Source organism: Ascidiella aspersa, chromosome 2, assembly GCF_963924565.1.
Source record: "Ascidiella aspersa chromosome 2, kaAscAspe10.2, whole genome shotgun sequence".
Classification (NCBI taxonomy): Eukaryota; Metazoa; Chordata; class Ascidiacea; order Phlebobranchia; family Ascidiidae; genus Ascidiella; species Ascidiella aspersa.
In genome coordinates this window covers 11060450-11087732 of record NC_139448.1, presented here as the reverse complement: position 1 = coordinate 11087732, position 27283 = coordinate 11060450, and the positions used below count along the sequence as shown (strand labels likewise).

Here is a 27283-nt window from a genome sequence, read left to right as displayed (position 1 = left end):
TGCAAAACTACTGCAGTCGATGCCCTTATCAAATCAAACAGCCACCCAACTTTAGGTCGCGCCCCATATGCTGAGAAATACTGCCTTAAAATAACACCTTGCCTTATATTTTCGTACAAATCAACTTAAATTCAAGCGACTGCAAAAATACATTTGGCAAAGTGTGTTGACAAAAGTTAGTGACATTGTATCTGATAACATTCGCCCGGGGCCCATATCGACATTTTTTAACAGTTTTCCAAATTGAGCGATATGTACTACTGTACTAGCGTGGCCAGCTTACAAACGTCTTAAACGGCCATAGGAGAAATGGGTTAATGTTGTGAAGTGGGTTAATGGGGTCCCGCGATTATCTGTTGCGCTGTTATGACGAACTGCCCGATATTAACCTGGTTGTATTTATTCCGATTCGTAGCTAATGAACGTTTTTTTGCCTTTCGACTTAAGAAAATTCGAATTTCGCAATTCAGCCCCTGTTTTACGATCGTATTTTCAGATAGTATTTTTACTGTTTTGAATAGGCTTGTAAAATGTTTCTGAGTCTTGAGGGACACATTAGGGCAGCGTTGAGGGACATTGCCTTAAATTAAAACCCTACCTAACCTCAAAAAAACTCCCACCCACCATCTTACCTTAAAACACATAAGTTTTACGATCGTACTATTTTAACGTTTCAGGCTTTCCGCACAAGCTCCTTACCGCCTCCAGCGGCTCGGTGGTGGGCATGGCGCTGGACTGGGTCGGCAGGAACCTCTTCTACACCAACGGCAGCATCTTTCTTATGACGTTGGACGGCAAAGTGACGCGGCCGATCGTTCCACTAAACTGCACAGGCAACTTCTCGGCGCTGGCCGTCGACCCCGACCGCGGGTATCTCTACGCCGGGTGTAAGTGGTTCCCACCTTTCTGTGTGTGTGTATGTATAAACTGTTGCTACCAAGCATAGTAGTAATAATTAAACAGCTCTTGTGCTAATTGTAATTGATAACCAACGTTTCGGCAACCTTTTTAAATCGACTTGGTCAAGGTGAATGTCACCGAACGCTCGTATTACAATATAAGAAAAAACGCAAGAAAAAACGCGAGCAACAACACGATAAGAAAACAATTAGCTTATATGTTTTATTCTTTTTCACCTTCGTTTATAAATTGTTTCATCTTCGGTTCTAAATTGTTTCATCTTAGTTTAGAATTCGTTTGTATACCTTGCCAGTCTTAGACCGAAGGCCACATGACTGCATTAACCGCAAAGAGACGTTTATAGAACTTACACAATACACATGTATAGGAATTACAGTTAACACGTTTTTCTTCATTAACCGCATGTCATTTTAATTGTAAATGCTAAAAGTTCGGTCAAACTTAAGGAAGAATAGTAAAACGAACGTTTTTAATAAACCTGTTATTTTTGAGTACCTTTTTAAGGTTTTTTTAACTAAAATTTAAGTACAATGAGTGTTGCGGATTGCAACATGAGTTTATCCTGCAATTCCCTAAATCATTAACTCAATTCGCGCCTTTTACAATCAAACTAAAGGAATTCTATCAAACATAACTAATGTTTATTTCTTAAAGCTTTCATAGGTTGATTAATGTTGTGTAATCGAGCGTATTTTATTAACGCCAAAGGGATTAAGATCCAAAAATAATTTAGTATGGTTTAGCTTCTTGACCGCAGGTTTTAGGTCAAGAGTTCGAGCTATGACTCAGACAATGCGCGGTAATATTTGTGCTGCATATCGCGAATTGTATCCCACATAGCGCCAATAAATGACGCAGTCTGCAAACCACTGGGCTGGTCGACCTTTACACAATAAACTGATTTCCATTAAAAGTTTCACTAACCACGTCGACTAAGGCCATCTATGTGAGTTTCTCAGTGCATTTCAATAAGGTTTAGCGGATTTACCTTAAGTCTACTATTTCGCTTTATAAATTTGTTTCGCCACAGCCAAAAAACGACAAAGTCATAGGCCTAATATTAAGTTTATTTATGAACACCTGTGAAGCCTTTATTAATACACAAACACCAGCACCATTCTTCCTTGTACACAGGCATTTTTACACGAAGCCAAAACTTGACTAAATCGTATTGTTATGTATACAGTAAACCTGCGAAGCCTTTATTAATATACACAAAAACCAGCACAATTCTTGCTCTTACAGGCAACCAGGCAAGGCATGGTGGCATATACCGCATGGCGATGGACGGCAGCAACCTGACACTCTTGGTCACCGAGAGCACGTCGTCCTCGCAGAGAATCAACGGGCTTACCCTCGATGTGACCACCGACCGTCTCTACTGGAGCAAGGGCCGCTACATTAAGACCGCCTTTACCAACGGAAACGCATACAGGTCGCTTACTTATGGTAAGTGTTTCAGCAGTACGATATTGCACCAAATTATGCTCTCTGAAATACTCGGAGGAAATGCCCGTGCCCGAGTGGGGTTTGAAATTAAAAATTAGTCTTAACCTTTATTTTATTTCAAGTGTGCTTTTCTCGCAACTTGTGCACTACTTATAGGTTAGGTGCTCCAAACGTCTTTGCTACTGCGTCTGGCGTTACTTTACAAATTTTCAGATATGTCTATTCCAGAAAGTTCCGAATTCATGATTTTGATCGAAAATGTAAAATTGTGCAAAAAGTCCATTTATTAATTTTTTCGGTATTACAAGCAAACAAATCTGGTTTGATATTTATGTAATTTTGACCGGTAATGCGATGACCTGTTACATCGTTAAATTGGTTATGCTTATTTGGCGTTTATTTTGTTTAAAATCAAGTAAGAAAAAAAACGGTAATGCGATGACACCGCTCATCTTAAAGTGTTTAAAATTTGCATATTCTACAATTATTGCAAAGAATGTAAAGGTAAAAAATGCTGGTTGTTTTTGCTAAAAATTGATTCAAAGCATGAACAAAAAGTAATTAACTTGGAGCATAAGACTGAAGGCTGCTGGTTTTACACAGGAGAATCATTAAAATCCACTAAAAGTAGATTACAAATGTTTCGCTAAACCTTAACAACAATCCCCTGCGTTTGTCGCAGATGAGTCACACACGGCGCACTCCCTTTCCGTCTACAAGAACAAGGTTTTCTGGACCGGTAGCGTCTACTCGCTGCAGGCCACTGACAAGTACACCTCCACCTCGCGCCAGGATTACCTCAGCACCATCGGGTTGTCCAGCTCCGTGCGAATCTACGGCATGAAGGTGCGTGTTGTTGCACATAAGTCGTTCATTTGGTCAGGTCATTCGACTTAATCGCGGTCGGCCAAAAAGTCGGAGTCGAAGAGACACATTTATCACTTTTAACTTGCTGCTTTAACCCAAAAATAACAATGTGTTTGCTTTTTTTTTTACTTTTGCTTTCGCATCTTCTATTTCGGATCTTTTTACATTTTCTTCTTTAGGATTCCCACCATTCTGTTATTTGTATGTTTTAATCGTTTACGAAACTGACCAGTCTTAGACCAAGGGACATGAATGCATTATTTTTTTTAGTTTTTATTCCTATACAAATTAGTTTTATGGCTCTTCGTTAAGTGCAGAAACACCTCTTAATTGTCTTCCGTTTTTTGTCCCGTTTTTTAATAATCATCTTTTATACTGTTTTAGATTTGGACTCTTTCGTCTCAAGCTGGCTCGCAGAACAGCGTTTGCAATAGCGTGAAATGCAGTCAAATTTGTGTCCCAGTTCCCGCTCCGACAACCCAACAGCAGCACTCACCAAACGTAAGGAAAACTAGACTGTTACCTCATTTGTAAATTATTCACAGAAATTGTTTACTATCAGTACATAACAAAAAAATTCTTAATTTATAAGAAGTGTAATTCGAAAAGTATAAATAATACGGGAAACATACGAATTAAACACGTTTACTTAATAGGACCTACATTTAAAGAGCCAATTAAAAACTTATATATATTGGGGAAGATCTCCTAGTCCACCTAACTTACCGACGAGAGTTTACTGATATTTTATGTTATGGTCTGGTGCGCTAAGTTGAATTATAACTTTCATTTAACGCAAATATTGTTTATGTGAAATACCCGCCTAAAATACATGTATCCAGTAAGCTGTACCTGACACTCGAAGCAAATTTGTGTCACTGCTTTCGTTTTATAGCGGTGTTTCTTTTAGTCTTGTGTCAAGATTTTTTGGTAACCCACTGTTGTAATCTTAAGTCTTAAGCAAATGACAAAAGCAGTTAAGTCAGTGTTTTTAACTAACCTCACTTTACACCTACTTGCTGCTTTAACCCAAAAGACTCTTTTTGTTAAAATTAACAAACTTGACTTGAGTGTTTCGGACAAACGACTTGAGACTTGTGTTACTTAAAAATGACTTTTTTACAAGGCTGAACAGTTCTCATTTTGTTTGTCATCTTCCAGAACCCAAAGTGTCTCTGCGGAGTCGGCGGTGACGTGCTAGTGGTGACGTCATCGGATGGATCCGAGAGCTGTTCGTGTCCCACTGGCCAGACACTTGATCAAAACACGCAGACTTGCAAGGTAAAGACGAATTGTTTTGCAATGCAAAATCTATATATCAAGTTTTGTTCACAAATCAAAAAAAAAAAAAATTCCAAACGTTTCGTATGTGGCACAAGGCATATATCGTCGGTGTGGATGTGTAGAACTCACGAGCTAGCAGGCGCATTAGCAAAGTCGATCCCTCGTTTACATTCGGAACGTTTGTGATCGAAATCAATGTTACCGTTCGACTGAGAAAGCAACATCTACAAGTGGAAACGTTTTTACGTTTTCCTTCAAAACCGGTCTGCGTGCCCAATAACGCCAACAGTTGTGAGAAGGGATGGCCGATACTTCGTATTTTATTCCGATACCGATACCCGATATTTTAGGCAATAAGTATCGCGATCGGATTGGATATCAAATGACGTCATTGTTACAAACCTATGGGCAAAATTGTTAGGAATGGAAGGTACTTAAATTGAGTGTTCTTTAGGTTTTTAAGCCAAAAATTGCTACTGCGGCTGAAGCATATTTGCCTTCGATTGTTTTTCCTTGGATTTGTTTTGCCTTGTTTGGACGGTTCGTTTTGTGGATTAGCTTTAACTTATCTTTGTTTAAATTTATTAGCCAATGCCGCTTTTGTAGTTAGTCCAACGCGAGTTGTTTAGTCAGAAAACTGAGGCGATCCTATTCTTTCATTAAAAATGCGAATTCAAATAAGTTAACCCTCCCTGAGACCCGCAACGTACTGTTAGTTCTTTTCGTTATTATCTCACCTGTATATAATGAGTCCGTTAGTACGTTAGTGGGTTTGTCTGTACATTTCCTTCCAATACAAGTTGCGATCTGGCGCGGTGACCGTATGTACATTTTTAATGTTAACGAAGAAAAGCTGGCAGCACCAGGTAGCTAGTTGTATGCAAGTGTTGTAATAAAGCTTTAAACATTCTGTTTACGCTTGTCATAAAAACATGCAAGAACTTTTGGGCTTGAAAGGATAGTCTGGTGGTTTTACCACCAAGAAATCACGACCTTGATTATCCAACACATTAATCTCCGTTATCAAACACTTAAACACATAAAGGTATCCATACGATTTTATCGCACATTACTATAACCGACCTTTCCGTTCTGTTCAGGCGGCAAACGGCAGCTGTCAGCCGCACCAGTTCCAGTGCGGCAACGGGCGCTGCATCCTGGCGTTGTGGCGATGCGACGGTGAGGACGACTGTCTTAACGGCAAGGACGAGATGGACTGCAAGCTGCCCGACTGCACCGGTACGTTTTGTGCCTTTATAAACGCAGGGCTACCACAAAGTCCTCGAGTCTTTAAATGCCTTTTATTGTCTTTGATTTATTTGCTTGTTGAAAAGTCGTTAATCTTTGAATTATTTTATATGTAGCTCAAGGTATGTGTTCAGAAAGATCCGCAGTAAACCGTTTCTTTTGTGTTTGCCTTGGCGTTTATATTGTTTTGTGGTCTATTAGTATTCAAAAAATAGATTTTTGAAACCTATATGCATTTCCTTTGAACATTATTTAGATGTATTAAAAATGTGTAACGCTAAACGCGTTCCTAGATTGCCCCTTTTTCTCCCCACCGAGTCCCCTAAACGCTAGGATGGATGGTAAGCCAAACTGTGACTGTTATCTATCACTTCCTGTAATGAAAAATAGTCCAGGAAATCAGAAAATATTTGTTTCGGTCTAATACAATTTTACTGTAAAACTAAGGTGGACACTTCCATAAACACGAATGGCAAAACGTCTTTCTGACTTGCCATAAAAGTGGAGAAAAATGACAACCAAAGGAAGCCCTTCACTATATTGCCTGGCCCCAAACCAAATCACAAAAAAAATCTGTTATGTAAAGCCTCGCTTTGTGTTGCTTCGATAAAACGGGCAAAACTAACTCCTAGCCCGCGCGTTAAATCAGCGCTGTAAAACAAATAAACTTATCCTATGGTTTTGCTAATTTTGTCCACTGCTTTACCGTTTTTATTCTTCTAAAATTTATTTTAAACCGTTAAAATCTGTATATTGTCTATATATGCACTTTTTATTCCCAATCAGTGTTAATTTCAATATTGCCACTAAATTTATTTATTTTGATGGGCAGATCGACTTAAAAACCGTAAGGGCTCCTTCGCTGTCCTTGTGTTATTCTTTATGCTCATTTTTTAAAATTTTTGTGTCGGACAGGCACGAACGTGTTCACGTGCGACAACCGTCACTGCATCCCCAAGATCTGGGTGTGCGACCACGAGAACGACTGTAAGGATGGCGGAAGCGACGAGAGGAACTGCAACTACACGGCATGCAACGCAAGCAGCCAGTTCACCTGCACCAACGGACGATGCAAGCCGAAAAAGTGAGGGCTTTTGTTTTGTAGCTGTACTGGGGTAACCATGCAGTGTTCAAAATGAGATTTTATACTCGGAAGACGCGGAAAGCTTGCTCCGCGATGTAAGCTTTGTATTCATGTGTTTCAGTATTATTAAAACCTAAAAGAGGTACGATTATTTATTATGAGAGTGTATCTTGTACTCGGTCCAAGAATTTTTTTACAGGGTAAGCTTGCTTTATCTTCTTTATGAAAGTGATAAAAGCGTTACATTAATTGGCAATTTTTTTATTTGGAATGTTCTTGAACGCTTCTTCTACAATATGAGCTTAATATTTGAGTTTTAATACTAACATTTCATCGAAGCTTTGATTTTTATATTTTACCTACTTTGCATTGAAAATTTAAGTTTACCATCATTTATAAAAAAATTAAATTTGGTCAGAAAGAAGCTATACAAGTGCGGACGTGTGAGCACAGTACATGGACTTTAAGGGTGATAATAGTGGGTCAAGTAGCATAAAGTGGCAATAGTTTTGTGGAGTCGAGGGATAATTGTCAGTCCCGGGTGCCTTAAACCAGTGATCTATGTGCCGGACAAACTTTGTATTTCAAAAAATGACATTCGTGCAAGCATACAAGACTTTAATACACCGTATCCATTAGAAAGTGACAGTATTAGGATATTTTTCGTATTGCTTGCACGTGGTTTCGATTGTCAACATACATATTTTTTTTCCATTGTTTAAAACGTGCGGCAAATTTTCTGTTTGTAGACTTAAAGAGTTTATGCAAGCTTGAAGAGTTTACAAACTCTTCCGTAAACTGTTAAAACGCGCTTACTTACTGACTTCCGACTTTCATCCGTTTGCCGCTTCTAAAGCTCTTGTTGTAAATGTAACACTGTTAACCTTCAGGTGGCGATGCGACGGAGACAACGACTGTGGCGACTGGTCGGACGAAATGAACTGCAACACGACCGTCGCTCCCCCCACCTCAAACTCCACCACCAGCTGTTCTGGAGGCTTCCGCTGCAGGTGTGTATTTGTGGAGTCCGTTAATTCATAACCACTCGAAATTTTCTGTATGTTTATTTTGTTTAAGTTGAATCGAGTATAAGTTGAATCGACCATCTGTTCATTTTTTCGATATTTACATTTTACTTTTAACAGCTTATTACTAGTTTTCAGTAAACACTGATACTTTACGCACATTTACTATAGTTGTCTTTACATTGGGGATAATGCTATAAATGGGTTTACTATACGCAAAAAAAAAGTCGTACTTTAAGCCATTTGGTCGTGTTATTTGATCCCATGCTTTGTCTAACGCTGCGCTTGTCGTCACTAAATGCCACAAATAAACCCATCAACTTTTAAAAGTGTCAACTTGGTATTTTTATATTGTAAATTTCGTTAAAATGAACTTACTAAAACATTGCGCACTATCAAAGAGGCAAAAACTCGTGCACCACTTTGATGACAACTTCCAATAAAGGCGTATTTTATTCTTTATATTTCAAAGAAACAAAAAAGACACTAAGCTTTTCAAACCAAACTGGCCAATACGAAAAATGACTCTCAGAAAACCGCCCACATTATTTTTTCAATTTTCTTTGTTTTTTGGTTGAAGTTGTTTTAAGTTTGAGGTTTGCACAATTCGAGTCTCTAAGTAAGGGTTTCTTAGCCAGGGGTGCTCGCAACCCCAAGGAGTGCGAGAACCGTTCCAAGGGGGTGCGGGGATGCTGAATCAAACACAGAATATGTGCTACTGTAGTTTATTTCTCTGCCTAGCTAAATGTAAAACTATAAATCACATTTTTGTATTATGTTACTGTGTTATTAATTACTTAAATGCATATTTAGGCAATTCTACTAGGGCAGCGGTTCTCAACCAGTGGGCCATGGCTCACTGGTGGGTCATAAGAACATTTAAGGTGGGCCACAGATCAATTTAAAAATGCTAGATTTGGTTTCATTTGTGTCACTATATTTAATTTTACAGAAATAATGGCTTGGGGGGAATAAAAAGGAATGTAAATTTTTTGTTCAGCCTCAAGTATCACACTAATGCACGGTTGAATAAATGATCTGTTTTGAAATATGTTCTGCTGTGTTTTGTTCTAAACCCTTTTTTTTTCTTTCATTAAACTATTGGGCCACAGAATTTTTTTACAACATAAATGGGCCACGAAAGAAAAAACTGTACTAGGTGGTGCGAGAATTGTTTTGTGGTTCGAAGGGGTGCAGCAAGGAAAAAGGTTAAGAAACCCTACTCCAAGTACAACTCATATATATGTATATATTTTTTTTTTCATTAACTTCTAGACGTGCCTAATAGGCTTGTCATCTCTTTTTTAAGTGTTTATCCTTCGTGGGTTCGTCTATTTCAATCCCACTCTTCACGTGGACAGTGCCATATTTCCATTATATAGCATAAACGCATTTAACTCTAATCTCGTGCAGCCTGGGCGGCCTCTGTCTGCCGCGAATCTGGCACTGCGACGGCGACGTTGACTGCCCGGACGGCTCGGACGAAAAGGGTTGCGCTGCAGGGGCCAACAACACCTGCCTGGACGGCCACAAGCGCGCTTGCGCCAACGGCCGCTGCATCTACAGGTGGTGGTTCTGCGACGGAGCCGATGACTGCGGCGACGGATCCGACGAGCTCCACTGCAATCACACAAGTATTTATATTTCTCCCTAGTGTAGTTAGAAATGAAGAAAGGTACGTCGGGCGTCTTTTTATTTTATACTTCTCAGTATATAAGATGGCTAACGCACTCTCGTTTTAATTATTAACCCTGATGAGGTCAGCTGGTATCTGCTGCCGAAACGTCGGTTTATACTTTATTTACACCAGAGGAGCGATTTCTATCTATTAATAAAACTCAAAGTTTAAAAACCCGAGAAAAAAAGATAACACATTTTTTGAAGTAATACATATTTCGCCTGTACTGGCGTCGTCAGTTCCGTAGCTCGAATTAAATAAGTTGAACAATGGAACGGGAAATATCCGCGTAGTTACTTATATCCACAATAGGAAGCTAGTAATGTCCGATATCGGCTAACTGAAGCCTATACCCCCATTTCAAGTGAAAGTATCGCTACAAGTTCTATATTAGGGTTGGAACGGTGACGATCCGATGCCAAACTGATTAAAGATTTCAGCCAGGTTACAATCCCAGGGCATTTTTTTCTTACTTAATGTGTTACTACTTCAGATAATAGTAAATTGAACTTAAACATAACACAGAATTACAAATCCTTACAATGTGGCTAATTTTTGGCTTCAAAACCTAAAAACGTTACCACCTTTCAATTTCTCTAATTTTGCCAATTGAACATGGCTATATAACAGTGGTTCTTAAACTGGGGTCCATGGACCCCTTTGGGCTACGTGAACCAGTTTTAGGGGTTCCATGTAGGCCTAATTGAACTAGTAGTGTATATTCAAGCAATCTATTTTTCAAAGAAAAGAGTAGGCTATAGTTAAAAATAAAACGTTTTAGCACTGAATATACTTAGACTTTATTTCATTTCACTTTTTTTGGACCGAAAACAGCAAATTTCTGAAGTCTGTTTGTATTATGACGTCATCACTCAAAATTTCTTGCCTTTGCTGGTCCGTGCGAAGAAAAACATTTTTTAGCGGTCCGCGGTAAAAAAAGGTTTTAAGAACCCCTGCTATATAAGAAGTCCGGTTTTTTTAGGATCGGTCGGCCGTACTTTTAGCCAAAACTTTCGTGTTTAGGTTTCTGAAATAATACGGGTACAGATGATATCCTTAAACACAAGTACCATTTACGCTCATAATTGATTGTTTTTACGAGGAATTTTAATAAAGCATCGGTCAGCTCACAGATCACAGAACATATACTTTCGCACAGTAATAAAAACGACAAACTTATTCATATTACGAGAGATATCTTCTTAACCTCGGACCATTAATAATTAATTTGCCGACGAGCCTGAAGGTATGACGTAGCTTCCTGAGACGAATGGGACCAATTAAAATAAAAGCTATAGATTTAGTCAAAGGCCATGCTGTTTTTTTACTATGATAAAAAAATGGCGAAAAATTCAAGAATACAGGTTATTGGCAATGCAGCTATCGACCTTTTCTTTTTTTGAGTCGGCATACTTCGACTTTGTAACGCCGAATATCGCTAAAAAGTTCGCGAAGAACACAATACCGCGAAGAACCGTAAAATATATTCGGGACATTTTTGGCATATTTACATTGATAAATGACATACCTTGCACACGAAAAGACACAAGTCATGGCTTTGCGTTTTTGTCTTTTTGTTTTTTTAGATTTTATTACTCGATAATAAATTACACGGATGAAAAAACAGGCGCGCGAGTAATAGGATATAGAGAGCAGTAACAGGGCGGCAGATATACGTTTAAACACTGGCCTATTTCACTCGAAATGAGATTCCCTTTTCCTAGCGCAATATGGTATTCTAATCTTTTTACTGTTTTTACCTCGTTCTTTAACATCAAGAAGGCAAAGTATTGGCGTAGTTACATCGTTAATCAACAAACAGTTTAGCACAGAAGGGTGAGCCTTTTTGTTATACCGGTATTTCTTTTAAATTTCTGCAAGTTTTTATTACATTGCCGAAAATAATACGTTTTTTTTCGTTCGTCCGCGACGCATTTGCCAGCCTTCAACGCCGCAACGGAAAAAAGCAATGATATATTTCGAAAGACAGCACCAAAACGTAAACAAACCGGAAGTAGTAGAATCATTCTCGCGAAGCGCAAAAATTTTTGGCACTTAAACGTAGAATAGTCGAAAAGTATGTGAAATGGACTCGTGTCTTTTTGGTCAAATAGGTGGCGGGCCGGATGAATAACATTGGCGGGCCGGTCTTGGCCCGTGGGCAGTAGGTTTCCGACCCCTGGTATAGCAAATCATTGTCATTAACAGTATCAAACAGAACAGTTACTGGACTGGCTTGTAGCGATCTAAAAAGTTTGGATGAAATCCAAGCAGTGACTTCTTCCCAAAACCTTGCAACATGTTCGCAATAGAAAAACACATTAGAAATTGTTTCAACATTTAAGTTGCAAAAAAACACACCGGTGGATTTAACATCAAATGAGATAGAGCATCATTGGTCACAATCGCACGAAGATTAAGTTTAATTATAAAAGATCGCAGTTTAGTTTCAATTGTGGCTTTACAAGTGTTTTCATATAACTTGTCCCAAGGAGTTGTGTTCGGCACAAGATTTAAATCCCGTTCCAACTTGCGTTGTTCTTTATGCGGACGATCAGTAGTGTATGTCTTTATCTCATAGTATAAATAAGCCTTACTTTTTTTTCAGCTCTACCACCTACCGCGACCCCTAGCGACACCACCTGGTGCAAGTCTGGCCTGCACTGTGCGGCCACCACGGCCTGCTACCCGATTGCATGGCGCTGTGACGGTGTGAACGACTGCGGCGATTACAGCGACGAATACGGCTGCAACGGAACCGGACCAAGTACAATTTTCCCGTCTATTTGCTTCGGCCTGCCGTTCCAGTTTAGGTGGGTGGCCGCGACCTTCCACTAACGTTTTCCCTTTTGTTTCTGTTTTTTTGCCAGGTCATAGCGTCACCACGGACTGCGCCGACGCGGGCTCAGTGAGGTAACGCGTTCTTGTGTGCTTATATAGTCTCGCTTGCTCTAAATGCTGACAAAACGGGTGACACTTGTAAATGATATATAAGGCTGTTTTTTAATGCTGCTGACAGGTCTTGGCACATTCATGATTCGGGGTTGTCTTTTCTAACTATTAGTCCAATTCAGGCCTGCACAACTGCAAATGCTATAAGGAGTCACTAGAAAACAAGGCAGTTTTGCGGGCTACCTATACCAACGTTGGCATAGTAATTGTAAGGTGTGTACAATCTAATATGGCCGAATAAGAGATATCGCTCAGTTAAAAGAAAAAGAAAAAAAAAAAAAAGAAAACACCCTAACCTTCGAACAGTCGTACTAAAGCGGTTGGTACTTTATTCCGTATAGTTGCGTTATATTAATTCGCCAAACATTTTCCCGTTTATTGGCATGTGCGCATGGCAGCTTTAATTAACGATAGAAGGATTCCCTTTTATATCTCCGTACTACTCTCCGTACTGGTAGTGCGGAGATATAAAAGGGAATCCTTCTATCGATAATTAAAGCTGCCACTACCATCTAAGCTTTATTAACTGATTGCGTATTCGATGTAACCCTCGTGTGATCCCAACCACAATTCAAGGGGCAATTTAGTTTAATTTTTTGAAAAACACCAGTTAGATCGCTCTCACAAGTATTTTTTTTTCTTTTAGCAATGGAAATTAGCACAAAAACGTGAACAAAAGTTAGACGTCTATTTATCTACTACGGTCATACGTGCCCTTTTTTCAAGTGTCACCCACTTTGTTCGGTTGGATTACGTAGACAAATTGAGGATGCTGACGGATATGCCTAATTTCTGTAGTTGACTTGTTTGCACAATAACCTCCTTGTACAGAGTTTTAACAAATGGACTGCTTTTCGTTGGTTGCGTGATAGACACGTCTTACATGCTGTACTACTTTTGATGGGGACTTGAACTAATTATTTCTTTAAACGTTATCGTAAAGTTACACCTTACACAACAGTCACAAATTTCCAGTGGTCCCCAACGGGAACCCCGAGGTTCAACCAACTGACTCTACAATGCCACTCGAAATTTGTTGCTGACATGCAAGGTGTAGGCCGAACGTTGTTTCCAGGGTTCTCTTGAAAAAGAAGGTTTTCATGTGTAGCGATTTTTTTCTTTGAAATACCATTTTCAATGAATTACTGACAAACTTTTAGTCAAATGTTAATTAACACTCGATTTGGGATCAGCTTAATGGGATTTTTGTTAATGTTGCTATATCTTTGGATTTCTTAGCGGGAAAACAGATGGAACCCTAGATTTACCAAAAAACTTTCACTTGACGTAGAAATGCATGCTCTGCTCGGAATTTTTAAGAAAAAATGCTAAGTTTATATACTGTTCCCAACTATTCGAAATCTAAGCATGGACAAAAAAATATATTTTTTTGCAGTTTGCTGAATATATGGAAAACTGCGATTAGTATGTTAAACGGTTCTTTACACTTAGCAACACTCTATGCACGATTGCCGTAAATCAAAAAAGTAAACTAATTGGTGCGAAAAATTAATCAATAGTTTTCAGCACTTAACATTTAATTCAATATACTAATTGTACGATTGTACTTTTCTTGATTTATTATTATTATTTATATTGTTATATCGTGAAGTCAAGTGGAGTTATATTTAGTTTTCGGTTAATAACTTTATTTGTCAGCAGTGCTATAACAAATACTAAATCCGACTGTTTTTCTGTTGTAATGCTATCGTGTTATTTGACAACTGCCCACATTTAAAGGTAGATTTCTTACTGAGGGTTAAATTTCTTCGTAAAGCGAAAAATACGTTTTACAAATTAACTCGAGAAGGCTCTTAACGAGAATAATTCCCTATCGACAAGCTGAAAGTAAGTGACCAGCAAACACGTTCCACCTCAATTAGAAAACCTCTCGTCAGTTTACGCCCTATTTACGCCAACCACATTACTATAGACAACCCTGCCGCCTGCCACCCTTTTTTAAGGTTAGCTTTGGTGAGGCCTAAGAAATGTTAAGGACTTCAACCATTCATCTAAGTATTTAAAAATACCCATTGCTAAAACTGCTGCATACGTCGGCTGTATTTTAAGAGACCCATAGATCACTTTATTTATTTTTCACCGTAAAAGCACTTCCCATCACAGTTAAGCCACCTTTAGTTTAAATGAAAGAGCCCCTGTTGTTTTGCTTGCCAAGGTGCCACAACGGCCGCTGTATCTTCTCCTACTTGCACTGCGATGGTACAGACGACTGTGGCGACGGGTCAGACGAGTACGGCTGCTCTCGGTACGCGGATCGCGAGTGTATTCATGGGGATGGAATCAATTACATGGGTCAGCCTTTATGTTTTATTATGCCGACTAGTGTCTCTTATTGCTGTGTATTCGCGTTTCAGGCGGGGTGTAATACTGGGCATTGTTGTGCCCTGCGAAGCGCAATAGTTTAAGAAAAAACGTTATAATCGGCATCGTTTCAGGTTTGTAAAATAGGATTAATTTGTCAATAGAAACAATTGTGTTATAACCCCTTAACCAAAGCTCCCTACCTATGCGCTGCATCTATTAAATTATTATCTCAAACACTAACAATCTGTTCAAACAAAATTTATTATAGACTTTTAAACTTTTTTTCGGGGTAAAATGCGCAAAACCTGTAACAAACATTCATGAGAGTGGCAGCAACGGTTGTAATTTATTACAATTGTGAAACAGCGTCATCACAAATTATAATTTTAGGAATGCAAAAATTGACATTATAGACCCTTCTAAAAACTTTAAGAAATAAGAATTTCTTTTTTTTTCGTTTGGAGGTCGCTTAACACCTTTATATACATTATATATATCATTTGTTCGGTTAAGATTTCAAAACGTGCTTTGACAATTAAAATTATTTGCCTAATATTTAAAGGTCGAGTTTGATGTAAAGCCAGTTTAAGAGTCCCATAACTTCTAAAATGATTTACTTACTTAAACCAGGCGCCGTTTTGTGTCGATTTTGTGTCGCCATTAAAACCAGTTACTTTAACACCTATTTATACATTCGTCGCTAATAACAAAAACTGTCGTAAGTTCATATTTATGGTTTTGAGAAAAACGCATTTTAATGTTTTTTGTTTTAAATATTTTTTTTTTTGGTTTGGTGACACCTTTTGTTTTTGTTGACAAAACAGAATTATTCTAATATATAATATAGTCCTACGAGATAAATTTCTCACTGCCTGTTTTAGGCATTTATTATTCTATGTTAAAGTAGTTTTGTATCGAGTTACGACAGTTTTTCATAATTGAATCATTCTGTTTTGAAGAAGTTACGACACTTCTAAACCACTCACTATATTTTTTTTAAACGGGGCGCTTTAACTTATGAAATGCTCAACACGAACTGAATACCATTTTAATTCACACCCCTTTTCTGTTTTAGAAAAAACGAAAAAAAATTGTTGGCATTTTTGGACTTAAACATTTTTTTTGTTAGATTATGTATTTACTTAACCCTCTGTCTTTCCCCAGGTTCTCGCACATACACCAAAGGCGGCAAGACTTGCCAGCGCTGGTCGAGCGTCACGCCCCACGTGCCCCGCTACAGGCCCCAGAACCCCAACAACAACTACTGCCGCAACCCCGACAACGACCCCAAGGGACCATGGTGCTACACCATGGACCGCAGCACAAGGTTATTTTTTTAATTTTCGTATGCAGAAATGTATGTCGCGCAACTAATCTTAACGCTAAGTGTGATGTCGCCGTTTGACTGGAAAATCTAACGCTTTCAAAGGCTCAGAGTGTTGCTCAAACCTGAATGTGTGCAGTGCATATGACTTTTTCTGTCATTTCTTTACAAATAGGCCCAAAACACATGTAAACGTACCCAATTTGCACATAAATAGACTATTTGCGGTTGAATCAAATTTGCTGATCTAGCCTGCTGTTGGGATTCGTTTAGGCATTATGCTTGACTGAAGTCACTGTTGTCAAATAACTTAGAGTGATTTTATGCAAAATAATGTGACTTGAGGATGGTGGATCAGTGACTTTTTTTGCACTTAAATCAGTTAAACACGTGACTCAACTTTTAAATCAAGTACTTAAAATTGATTACAGTAATGTTGGATTTTTTGCGTCAATTATTGAGTGGGAAAACTAAATATGCCATTTGTTTTCTCTTTATTTTATTTAATATAAATAACATTGCTGGCAAAATAACGAGGTCAGAATTAATTTTGATTTCAATGACTTTTCTTGCTATGGCATTTACTTGGGACTTTAAATTGTACTAGACTTGGACAACTAACTACTCAGACTGGGACTTTAGTCTTTCAAAACGACTTCTTTACTAACCTGAAAATAACGAAGACTGCCAAAGTAAACGATTCAGACAACAAACAACTGTCGCCGTAATTTCTCAAACTCGCGTTTTCGTCGCCAGGTGGCAGTACTGCGGCATCCCCAAGTGCTATCACAACTCGAGCGTCAGCCCCACGCCCCCGACGACCACCCCGGCGGGACCCCCGTGTGCGGCAGGCTACTTCTACTGCGGTTCGGGGCCCGGGGTCATTCGTACTTGCGTGATAGAGAGCCAGGTCTGCGACGGATCCAACGACTGTGGAAACAAGGCCGACGAGTTGAACTGCGACACTCAGTGCACGTCCAGTTAGTTTTGCTTTGCATTGTTGTTAGGGGCAGGGTGGCCAGATGACCTAAAATTCGGACAATTAACGATAAATTGTCCTAATTTTACCTGACTGACAGTTTGTAAATAATTAGGACGTAAATGCATTAACAAGCAGTTGATCACATACTAGGCCAGTGGTTCTCAAACTGGGGTCCGCGGTCCAATTCAGGAAACTTACTTTTCCAAAGCAAGCTGATTAGTTGTTCATTCACATTATTGCACACTTTGAGTTGAATTGTCCATTGTGACGTCATAGTATTGCATTGTGCTAATGAGAGTTACGTTTTTACAGCTTGCTGCGCTGTCAATGTGAGCTGTACGGTCACGGTTTTAAAACTGTTCGTGATTGCTTCACACAAAAAAAGTGATTCGTTAGAGGTTAACATAGCCGAGCTGATAGCATAGAAGCAAGTGCACCCATCCCATTGATGCCATTAAAAACAAATGTTATTTTGTGTATATTTTTAAGGGACCGTGAGCAATTTAATAAGTTGCTGAGGGACCGTTGCGCAATTTTTCTAAAAAAGTTCGAGAACCACTCTACTAGGGGCATGCTAAGTTATGATTTGTATAAAAAAGGTCCGATTTCATACCAATAATGTCCTATTCATAAACCAAGTATCTGACAACCCTAGTTAGGGGAACTAATACCAAGTTCCAAGTGCTATTATTAATGCTCGTCGTAAACTAAACCCCGGCTTTTTCAGCCATGTTTTGCGCTGTACGCAACGTTTTGAACCCCATTAAAAAATTTATATCGTATCGCGCGATCGTTTTTTTTACTCAAAATATCAGTTTCGGAATTAAACACGAATTAGTGGACATCCCTATTTAATTTTTTGAAATCCCCGCTGCTAATGCGTGTGTTAAGTTTAAAACTAGGTAGATTTTTTTCTTTAAAGACTCGGCTACAACCGATGCTGATTGCAGAAGAAGTCCCGGTGGTAATACCCCAAATTATTTTTAACAGAATTTTTTTGACTATTGATCGCATATATATCTGCTATTTGGAATTTAGTTACATCATGTGATCCACAGTCCATTGTACGCGGTGCTTTATCCATCTAAGCTGATTGACAGAGATTATTCACACTAATAAAAATATCAACTTTGCTGGAACGTTCTGGCATGTTTTTAACGATGTTCCCGTGGGGCTTTTTCAGATCAATTTCGTTGTGCGAACCACCGCTGCGTTGAGAAGGCCGTGCGATGTAACGGCGTGGACGACTGCCTGGATAACAGCGACGAAGTCAATTGCACCTCTCTTAACTGTCAGGCGGGCTACAGGAGGTATGATAAAAATAAAACTGTCGCACGTGTTGTAGAAGGGTTAACATTAAGCATAACGTTCGTCGCGCTAAGAACATAAATCTTCTTATGGCAGTTACGATTTGGAGGTTTCTCAATAATAACCAAGAACATGTTAAATCGCATGTCACATAATTGTGATATTTTGCTAATTTTATATTTAATAAACATCCGGCTAACGGAAAAGGCCTATAATATCCATTCGTTTCAAACTTTTTGAATTCTGAGGGCCTGTGTCTGCAAAACATATTTGTGTTGGCTCAAATTGTTTTGTTCCTCACGCTTGTTCAATGTAAACACTAGAAAACGAGATTTTTATAATCCTTCCTCTGTACTGGTAATAAACGTGCGACTATTTGTAAACTAAAGTAAACTGGTTTAAATAAAGAAAAAAGTTTATTGTTTGATTAATGTTCCCTTGAACACGGTTGACAATCACTGGTTTAACAAAAGTGGCGTAAGTATTTTTTTTTATTTATGGAAGTTGTCGTCAGTTTCAATGTTTAGCTGTGATTTTCTATATTTATTGTTGTGTTATAATAATAGTAGTGTAATAATAGGATTGTAATTACGTGAATAACATCTTCATGGTGTTTTTCTTTAAATAACATCTTCATGGTGTTTTTCTCGCCTTCTCACAGTTGCGCCAATAAAGCCGCCTGCATCCCGGAAAGGTGGATCTGTAACGGAATCACGGACTGTGCGGACGGAAGCGACGAGAAGCCAGGATGTGACGCAACTGACACGGTATGACGTTTACGACTACTAGGGTCGACTATTGCAAGGTCGATTTAAAAACAATGCGACTGCTTTATCAGTCGTATTTTTGCTATGCAACTTGATGTTAATATAAACAAATTACTTTCAGTTTCTTGTAAAATTAAATAAAAAGCCAGACTTTTTAAAGGCATGTTTTGGTTGGCATGTGGCCACGACGTGAATCGTTCTGATTTCGATTTTTAAACATACATTAGTCACCTGTTCCCGAACCCTCAAACTGTCGTGTTTCTTGTAAAACTTATTAATAAGACCGGCAATCTTCCTACTATTTTAGTTTTTATTTCAATAATATTATTTGTTTAGTAACATTTGCTAACTCTGACGTTAAACAGCTGGCAGCCATCATTCGAAAATAGAACTTTCAGTTGCCCTTTGAATTGTTCTTGCGGCCAAATCGATTTAGTTGCTATATTACAGTCGGGTCTCTTCTTCACTTGCGCCAACGGAAAGCAGCAGATCCGGTCTGATCAGACTTGTGACCACAAAGCCGACTGCAGTGACGCTTCCGACGAGCAGGGTTGCGTGGTAAGTAAATCTCCATCATAATCGACCAAACCGAGTAGCGAGTTTACAATTACTCGGCGCGAGTAATCCGTGCCATGCATGTTAAACTAGTTTCTTTGCTTCTTTTTTTTTCATTTAGAATCGTACTTAAGTGGCCATTGCTTTGTTAAAAATTAAGTTAACATAAACAAATATAAAGTTGTATATTCCTAGGGAATGCACAGAAACTAAACTTGTGTACAAATATAGCGCATAAATATTATCCTATACATTTTCCAACCGAACTTTTTTCTGGTGCAATATTCTAAGTGTGCATTCTTCGCTACTCGTTTTCGCAAATATAGCAGTAAAAATTATTTGTTTTACAATAGCGTTAAGACAGACCAGTTTATTGCGAAGACACCTACATCGTAAAATTAAAACCTTTTTTGATTTTGAGGGTGACCACCATGGAGTCGTGTGGCGCGTGTGGCCACAAAACGGCAAATGCGCTTTAGCAAACTCACTGTTAATCTTAACGCTTTTCGCAAGTAGTTCAGTGAGAATTTTTTGTTTTACAATAGCGTAAAGGCAGACCCGTTTATTGCAAAGACACGTCGTACATCGCAAAATTAAAACCTTTTTTGGTTTCCAGAGGGTGACCACCATGGATTCGTGTGGCGCTTGCGGCAACAAAACGGCGTCATGCTATTGTCTACAGTGGAACCAACCAAGCGCTCTCCCTTCGCACAAGTTCGCCGTCCACTATATGGAAGCAGGGAGCGGCGGTTTGGTCGCCTTCAACGTGTCACGTGCCGCCACTCAGGCGTGTCCCAGCACCCAAGTTCAGCTCACCAAAGGTGCGTGTTTTTGTACAGTGTTAGTTTTGCTGCTTGTCGAGTTAGTTTGCTTTTGAGCGGTGGTTTGTACGCGGATGGCGAAATGTTACATTTTTAATGAATAAATGAACGCGGTAAAATAGAATTTTGTTTGTCAATTTTGAATAAGGCCTTTTTATGCTCTAGTAGTCTAGTTTAAAATACCTGGATGTGGTTTAATTTTTGTTCGATATTTATTACGAAATAAACACTAAAAGATGTTACTTGCACAGTTTACAGACAATTTTTTTCCCTAAAGGTCCAAATCACTTTTTCCTATATTGATTTTATTTTGGCCAATTGAACACCTAAAGCAAAATATCCTTAAACGTGAAATTTGTACATTGGAAAACTTGAACATTCTAAAACCTTCTTTTTGCCAGATATCCATTTCAACACCAAGTACAACTACGTCATCTACATTGTCTTCAAAAACTTCTCTAGCCAAGCGAGTCCGGTCAAGTCCTTCACCACAGTCCCGGGAATCCCCTCGCCACCACGCCACGTCATCGCCGAGAGGATCAACAATGACGGCATTATGACGACATGGGATCCACCTCTGTACCCCAACGGCGACATCCAAGGCAATTTGAATTTACTTATAGCTTTTTTGGGTCACATTAAAATGATCCAAGTATGCTGTTTCTAAAAAGTCAGTTTTTGTTGCGCTCGTTATGACATTTTCAAGCGTATTGTTAAAATTATGTATGTAGACTTTAAGAACAAGAGCAATATGTAAATCTAATAACAGTACAACAGAAAATATTTGGTGGTTATTTTTCTAAAACGGGTTGTACATCTTCTATTTTATAACCTATAGCTTAATGTTAACTCTATTTCTAAATATGGTAATTATGTGGTACTTAAACGGCAAATTGTAGGAAAACACGACTTTCTAATTTGACCTGATGAAGCACGGTTGTGCGAAAGCTTGTCAAGATTTTAATACAATTTGTCGTTATATAGTGCCTCCGTTATCCTATTTAAAATTAGACCAATACGGCAGTTTACAAAGATTTATTTCCAAAGTCACCAAGAACCTACCGATATTTCGAACACCCATTACTACTTGTCCATTTCTTATTTGCCGTTGCTGCAACGAAAACCACTGGCTCACTCCTTTTGCTAGTCCCTTATTTTCGCGTGCAGCCTACAAGATAACGGCGACCAGCAGCAACGGCAAAGACCTGCCGGAGACCCAGGTACTCACGACGCCCCTTGTCTTAAGACGCGTCACCATGCTTAACAAGATGCCAGGGAACTGGACGGTAACTGTGAAGGCGCTGGGACCTGTTGGGTATTCCCCGCCGGGCAAAAGCCAGTCCGTCGTTCTCGGTAAGTGGAGTCCTACTGTTTCCGTGTTGTGTAGTTTTTTTAACGTTTTTTTTGATGAAATGCTTTGAGACGCAAAATCAAGTTTTCCTAAAAGGTAAAAATTAGAGTCGGGTGTTCTAATGGCTAAACCTTTGATTTAGCACTAAAAACTCGGATACGTAGATTGCATGGTAATGTGTAAACAGTTGCCCGAATTTAAAGAGGTCAACCGTTTTAATGATAAACTAACTGTAACTCCTTCTGGTTTTGGTTTAAGTTCACATAAGACAGTTACAGATATTACACTAAACCTAAAATGCTTGGGACATGGAACAGCACAACGTATCAGTTGCTATCTTACGGTGGAGGCCCATTTGCTTATACGTTTAAACTGTATAGTCAAATTTAGTTTTTCCACTCGCAATATATTTTTGTGTAACGTAGGCTCGAAGTTCATCTCCTCACCTGGCCACGTTCAAATCAAACACCTGAGCCTACAAACCCACACTGCGGTCCTTACGTGGTCCGCTGTGAGCAAGGCCGTCGGCTACCTGTAAGTATTCCTTCAGATTTTATTTTGTTGTGTAAAGCGCTAACATTACTTACATAGGGACAACGAAAATAACTTCCAGTCAACTAGTTAGCCGTTCTATTAGCCGAACGTCACCCGTCTTGCCTATTTTAACACACTCTAGGTGTTTTTTTAAACACATTTTGTTGTTTTTGTTTTTTATCTTACAGATTCTTGTTTGTTGTTTATGCAATGTTACCAATCTTGTTTTTATACAATCCACAATAGTTTAGTCTTAAAGCATGTCAATTTGGGAAAAGGGGTTTTGTACTATTGCAATTTAACTGCAAGCCAAAGAACAAATTAAAGTTTTAAACCCAAAGGCTTTTAATGAAAAAACTTGTCTCTGCTAAAGTTTCTTACGTTTGCACTTTTGCGTCGTTACATCAGCCTTTTAAATGATAAGTCGTCAATTGCAACCTAAACCGATTTATTTTATACATTTTTACAGAGTTGAAATCCAGGACGAATACCTGTCGTTTTATCACGTGATCTCACGGGTGAACGGTTCCAACACTTTCTTCAACCTGACCAAGTTAGCGCCGAGTCAACCCTACAAGGCGCGAGTGAAAACCATCGTGAAAGGTGCCTCGCCTTTTGTGTTTGTGGCTCCTGTTAAGCACTAAGGGTTTGATTACGTAAAATCGACTTGTTTTTAACTATGTACTTTCACTGGTCCTGATAATTATCTAGGTTTACTAAATTGTTTTTTTTTATAAAAATGGGCGACTGGACACTTTTTTTAATATCTTCCAAGCTCTGATATAATATATTTAAAATTTTCGAATTCGATTATTCTTTAGGCATATGATATTAAACACTCAAAAATCCAAAGTACCAAATTGCTCAATCCAGTTGTTTCATGTGTAGTATTTTTGTCAACCCATGGGCCGCGACCCCAAATCGGGTCACGGTTTACATTGATTGGGACGGCAGTATTCCACTTGGTTAGATTATTGAGATTGGTTCTAGGCAAATTAAAAAAAAATGCTTGAGCAAAACGAAGACATGGCTAATATTAATTAAATTTGAATTTATTACAGCTATTGTTTCATTTTTGTTTTGTTCACTTTCTTTTGTTAGCTTTCAAAAAGTTTAATGAATTGAACCGGGTCACCAAAGCTTCGCTAATAGGCTTACGGTTATAGTATTTGGGTCTCCACTAAAAACGACAAAACACTGTTGTAGTGCTAAACTAATCGCAGCAACGTATTTCTATTTACCCAGGCAACCTGACCAGCGCGTTCAGTTCGTGGGTGTTCTTCCAAGCGCCGCACGGCCACTGCGAGATTCCGGTGGTGAACATGACAAAGTGCAAGAAGGTGAATGTCGACACGATCCTGCTCGACTGGTCCAGTCAGAATAACTATCGCATCGTCGGAACTTCTTCCATCACGTTCAAGGTGAGTGAAACAATCAGTGTTGTAATGATTGAGGTCATTGACTTGACTTAAGTGCACTTAAGTCTCGATTTTTAAATGACTTGCCTTGACTTAAGTCCTTTGACCAAAAGGACTTGACTTGACTTAAGTCTTTTGGACAAATGACTTGACTTGGACTTAAGTCATTTTGTCAAATAACTTCGGATTAAATTAAGTGTTTTTTATTAAAATGTATCTCAAGTTTCGCACATGAAACACTTTTAGTGCTGTGTATTGCGTTTGTGTGTTTTTTACTGAAATTATTGTTTATAATCGCACGAGTTCACCAATTTTAATAGTATGACAGTTTACTTTTATGTCAATGACATGACTTGAAATTGACTTGCTCTCATAATGACTTGACTGGGACTTGACTTGGGCAACCGATAACTTGGACGGGGACTTGATTATTTATTTATGCAAAAGACTTGACTGCGACTTAAGACATTTCAAAATGACTTGTTCACAACTCTGGAAATAATCCGACCTAAGAACTCAAGTCGCTGCTTTTCGTATTTTTGATTAGATTTTGTCGTAGTATAGCGATTGATGCTGTTTTGTTAGCTGCGGCATGATAAGGGGTAAGCGCAACATAAAAAAGCGAATATAAAGAAAAAACTAATAAATAAAAATGCAATCCGCCAGTATGGTCAAATCAAGTCATGTTGCCTAAACAAGCATATTTCAAGTCATTAAGTTATTACAACACTGCAATTTGCACGCTTTAAAGCACATGGATGCACATCACTACGTCCGCCACATTGCCCTAGATTTCTGTGAAGTGGGATTTTTTTAGTGTCAGACATTGGGTTCACTGTAAACGGCGGTCCCTAGTATTATTTATTCGCCACCTGGTACATCTGGCATTTATATGTTTTTAAAATTTACTGTACTTTGCCGCTTTTGACGATTGAACTTCGAGTTTCGCCCTACGTAATACACCAGTGTTTCAAAGCCAACGTGGCATTAGAAGAAACCTTGCAAATTGTCTCACAATCAGGTTTTCGTTGTTTAAATTTTAAATAGTTAAATTTTCGTAAAGTTGATTTTTAGGGTTCAAAATGGCGACAAATCGCATACTCCTCAAAATGGTAACGTTCATTCGTTGTCCGCTATCAATATCCCCGCAAGCTTTTACTTTTTTGTGTTGCGCGGTCTTAATAAAATACACACTTTACTTAGCGTGTATTCGCGGCTTGGCAGAAACAAAACGGATCGAAAAATGTAGTTTCACTTGTTGTTTTTTGCAGGTCGCCTACGGTACGTCCTCTCGCACTCTGGCCGAAGACGGATTAGACCACCTGGTAAAGGACAAAACATCGGTCAATATAACTGGACTACAGCACAACAGGGTTTCTTTCTTCCAGGTAACAACTGACAAAGCGTATTTATGGTTACCGTTGTTCGGATGACTTAAATTCACCGTTGTTCGGATGACTTAAATTCATTTGTTTAATAAAAACATTTTCATCCACAAAAAGCCTACTGAGAGCTGCCAGAAAGTCTCGTTAAATCTCTTCGATTTTCTTTAAAATGACTTGCATTTTGAAAGGTCTTTATAAAACTTTTTTTCAAAAAGTCATCGAATCGTCTTGGAATTTATTTTAAGTGCATCTTTAAGTTGTGTGTTTAAAAAGTGCCGTAGTAACGTATTTTCCTAACTATTTTTTGTTGTGTTGAACAAGGCGTTTATACTGTTTGTTTATGAATTATATTTAAAGCACTCTCATGTGATCGAAGTCAAGGTCTATAAAAACATATATATTTCTTATAAAGTCATTAAATGTCTTTCAACTTGTTTCATAAAAGTATGTGGCAATTTGTTACTATGGTTAAATGTCAATTCCAAAAAAACATAACCCGTGGGAGCATTGCAGCCTTCGCCAACTATTTAACAAGTCTTCCTGTCGCGCTTTTTTGTTGGCTTACAAGCCTAATTCCAAGTTATTAATTTTTCCTAATGAAGATCGTATTTTGTCCAGGTGCAAACATACTCTCCTTACATCGGCCCATGGAGCAAAGTGATCTCACTCAAACCGAAGGAGGACCTCTCTCTTTCCCCACTAAACCTCCGAGCCGAGGTGCTAAAGTCCTATCCTCCTAAGGTGGTCTTCCACTGGGACTCTTCCTTCATGGATGGATACCCGGTGGTAAGTGCTAGACTTTTTTAAAGATACACGCACGTACGTGTTCAACAACTCTGATCTAGCCCTTCTAGAGTGGTGTTTTGACCAACGATAACGGCTTAACGTTTACTTGGCGAAGTTGCGGTTTAAATTTTATGTGCCTAACAAAATTTATTTAATCAAACGTTTATTGTGTTTTGTTCTTCGACATGTGTTCTAACTAGAGATGCCCCATAATATATTATTGGGATGTATTTCAGCTTTATCCTGTTATTAACTTATTTTCATATTACTTCACGTTACTACTTTTGGTCAAAAAATATGGAAATGTGAACCATCGTAGATCTCCTGTTCCAACTACACATGCAACCGTCAAAACTTGAAATCAATTATAAAACGCAATCACCCCTGAGTTCCTCTTTCCTTTAGGAAATGCATGCAAGGAGAAGAAAACGAGAAATAACTTATTGCTGTAAAATTTAAAGCTCACAATTTTTTTATTATTTTAATGTGCCGCAGACTAAACGCGATACGTTAAGGTTAAGGGTTAATCTAAGCGGTTCCCATTTTTCCTTAAAATTTTGCCTGGTGGGCAAACTATTATAATATTTCGCGGCCCTAAAAAAATTGAAGGGTCAGTTGACATTATGTTTTTTGTAGTACAGTAGCGTAGTCACGATTCTTTCTATTGTAACAACTTTTTAACTAATGCGAACGATTTGCTGATAGCAGGTAGGCTACTACAGCATAATAGACGTTATATGATCGAATAATAAAGCATAACTAAAGACTAATGCACAATTGAGCAAGCATTGGCGTATGGTTGTTTCTCGACTCGCTCCTCTCTGAGCCTGCATAGCTCAGTTGGTAGAGCGACGGTCCCGGCTTGACCGGAGGTCGTGAGTTCGAACCTCACTGCAGTCAGTTGTTTTTCTAGTCTGCTCTGCTTGGCTTTTCGGTGTACTAATGATACGGAAACCGTTATCGTTGGTCAAAAAGCAGCTTCAAAGAAGGGCTAGATCTCAGTTGTTAACACACATATGTGTGTACATATGTTTCATTGAATAAAGACAATAATGTTTACAGATAATTGTTTAAAACATAGACTAATGTTTAAAAACATTCGCTGAAGCCTAATGTTGAAAAACTTAAAGACTAATTCTCCTTGGTGCCCCTCTAAAAATGCTGTACGGACCCATGTTTCGGAACCGCTGGGTTAAACTATTCCCAGGCAAAACTTACG

General features: G+C 38.6%; 1 protein-coding gene across 1 annotated transcript in view; it reads left to right on the top strand.

Moving 5' to 3' along the window:
* The window catches only part of LOC146163626 (uncharacterized), a 54661-nt gene that overhangs the window by 20569 nt on the left and 6809 nt on the right, over positions 1–27283 (top strand). The window contains exons 16-40 of the mRNA XM_083381041.1: positions 678–887; positions 2167–2370; positions 3053–3216; positions 3622–3738; positions 4399–4518; positions 5622–5760; positions 6685–6853; positions 7744–7863; positions 9292–9512; positions 12165–12323; positions 12427–12469; positions 14685–14821; positions 15998–16160; positions 16914–17137; positions 18323–18449; positions 19109–19214; positions 19665–19772; positions 20386–20590; positions 20992–21192; positions 21758–21943; positions 22367–22475; positions 22945–23078; positions 23721–23896; positions 25165–25281; positions 25897–26064. Coding sequence (XP_083237167.1) covers positions 678–887; positions 2167–2370; positions 3053–3216; positions 3622–3738; positions 4399–4518; positions 5622–5760; positions 6685–6853; positions 7744–7863; positions 9292–9512; positions 12165–12323; positions 12427–12469; positions 14685–14821; positions 15998–16160; positions 16914–17137; positions 18323–18449; positions 19109–19214; positions 19665–19772; positions 20386–20590; positions 20992–21192; positions 21758–21943; positions 22367–22475; positions 22945–23078; positions 23721–23896; positions 25165–25281; positions 25897–26064 — 3827 coding nt within the window. The remainder of the gene's footprint in view (positions 1–677; positions 888–2166; positions 2371–3052; positions 3217–3621; positions 3739–4398; positions 4519–5621; positions 5761–6684; positions 6854–7743; positions 7864–9291; positions 9513–12164; positions 12324–12426; positions 12470–14684; positions 14822–15997; positions 16161–16913; positions 17138–18322; positions 18450–19108; positions 19215–19664; positions 19773–20385; positions 20591–20991; positions 21193–21757; positions 21944–22366; positions 22476–22944; positions 23079–23720; positions 23897–25164; positions 25282–25896; positions 26065–27283) is intronic.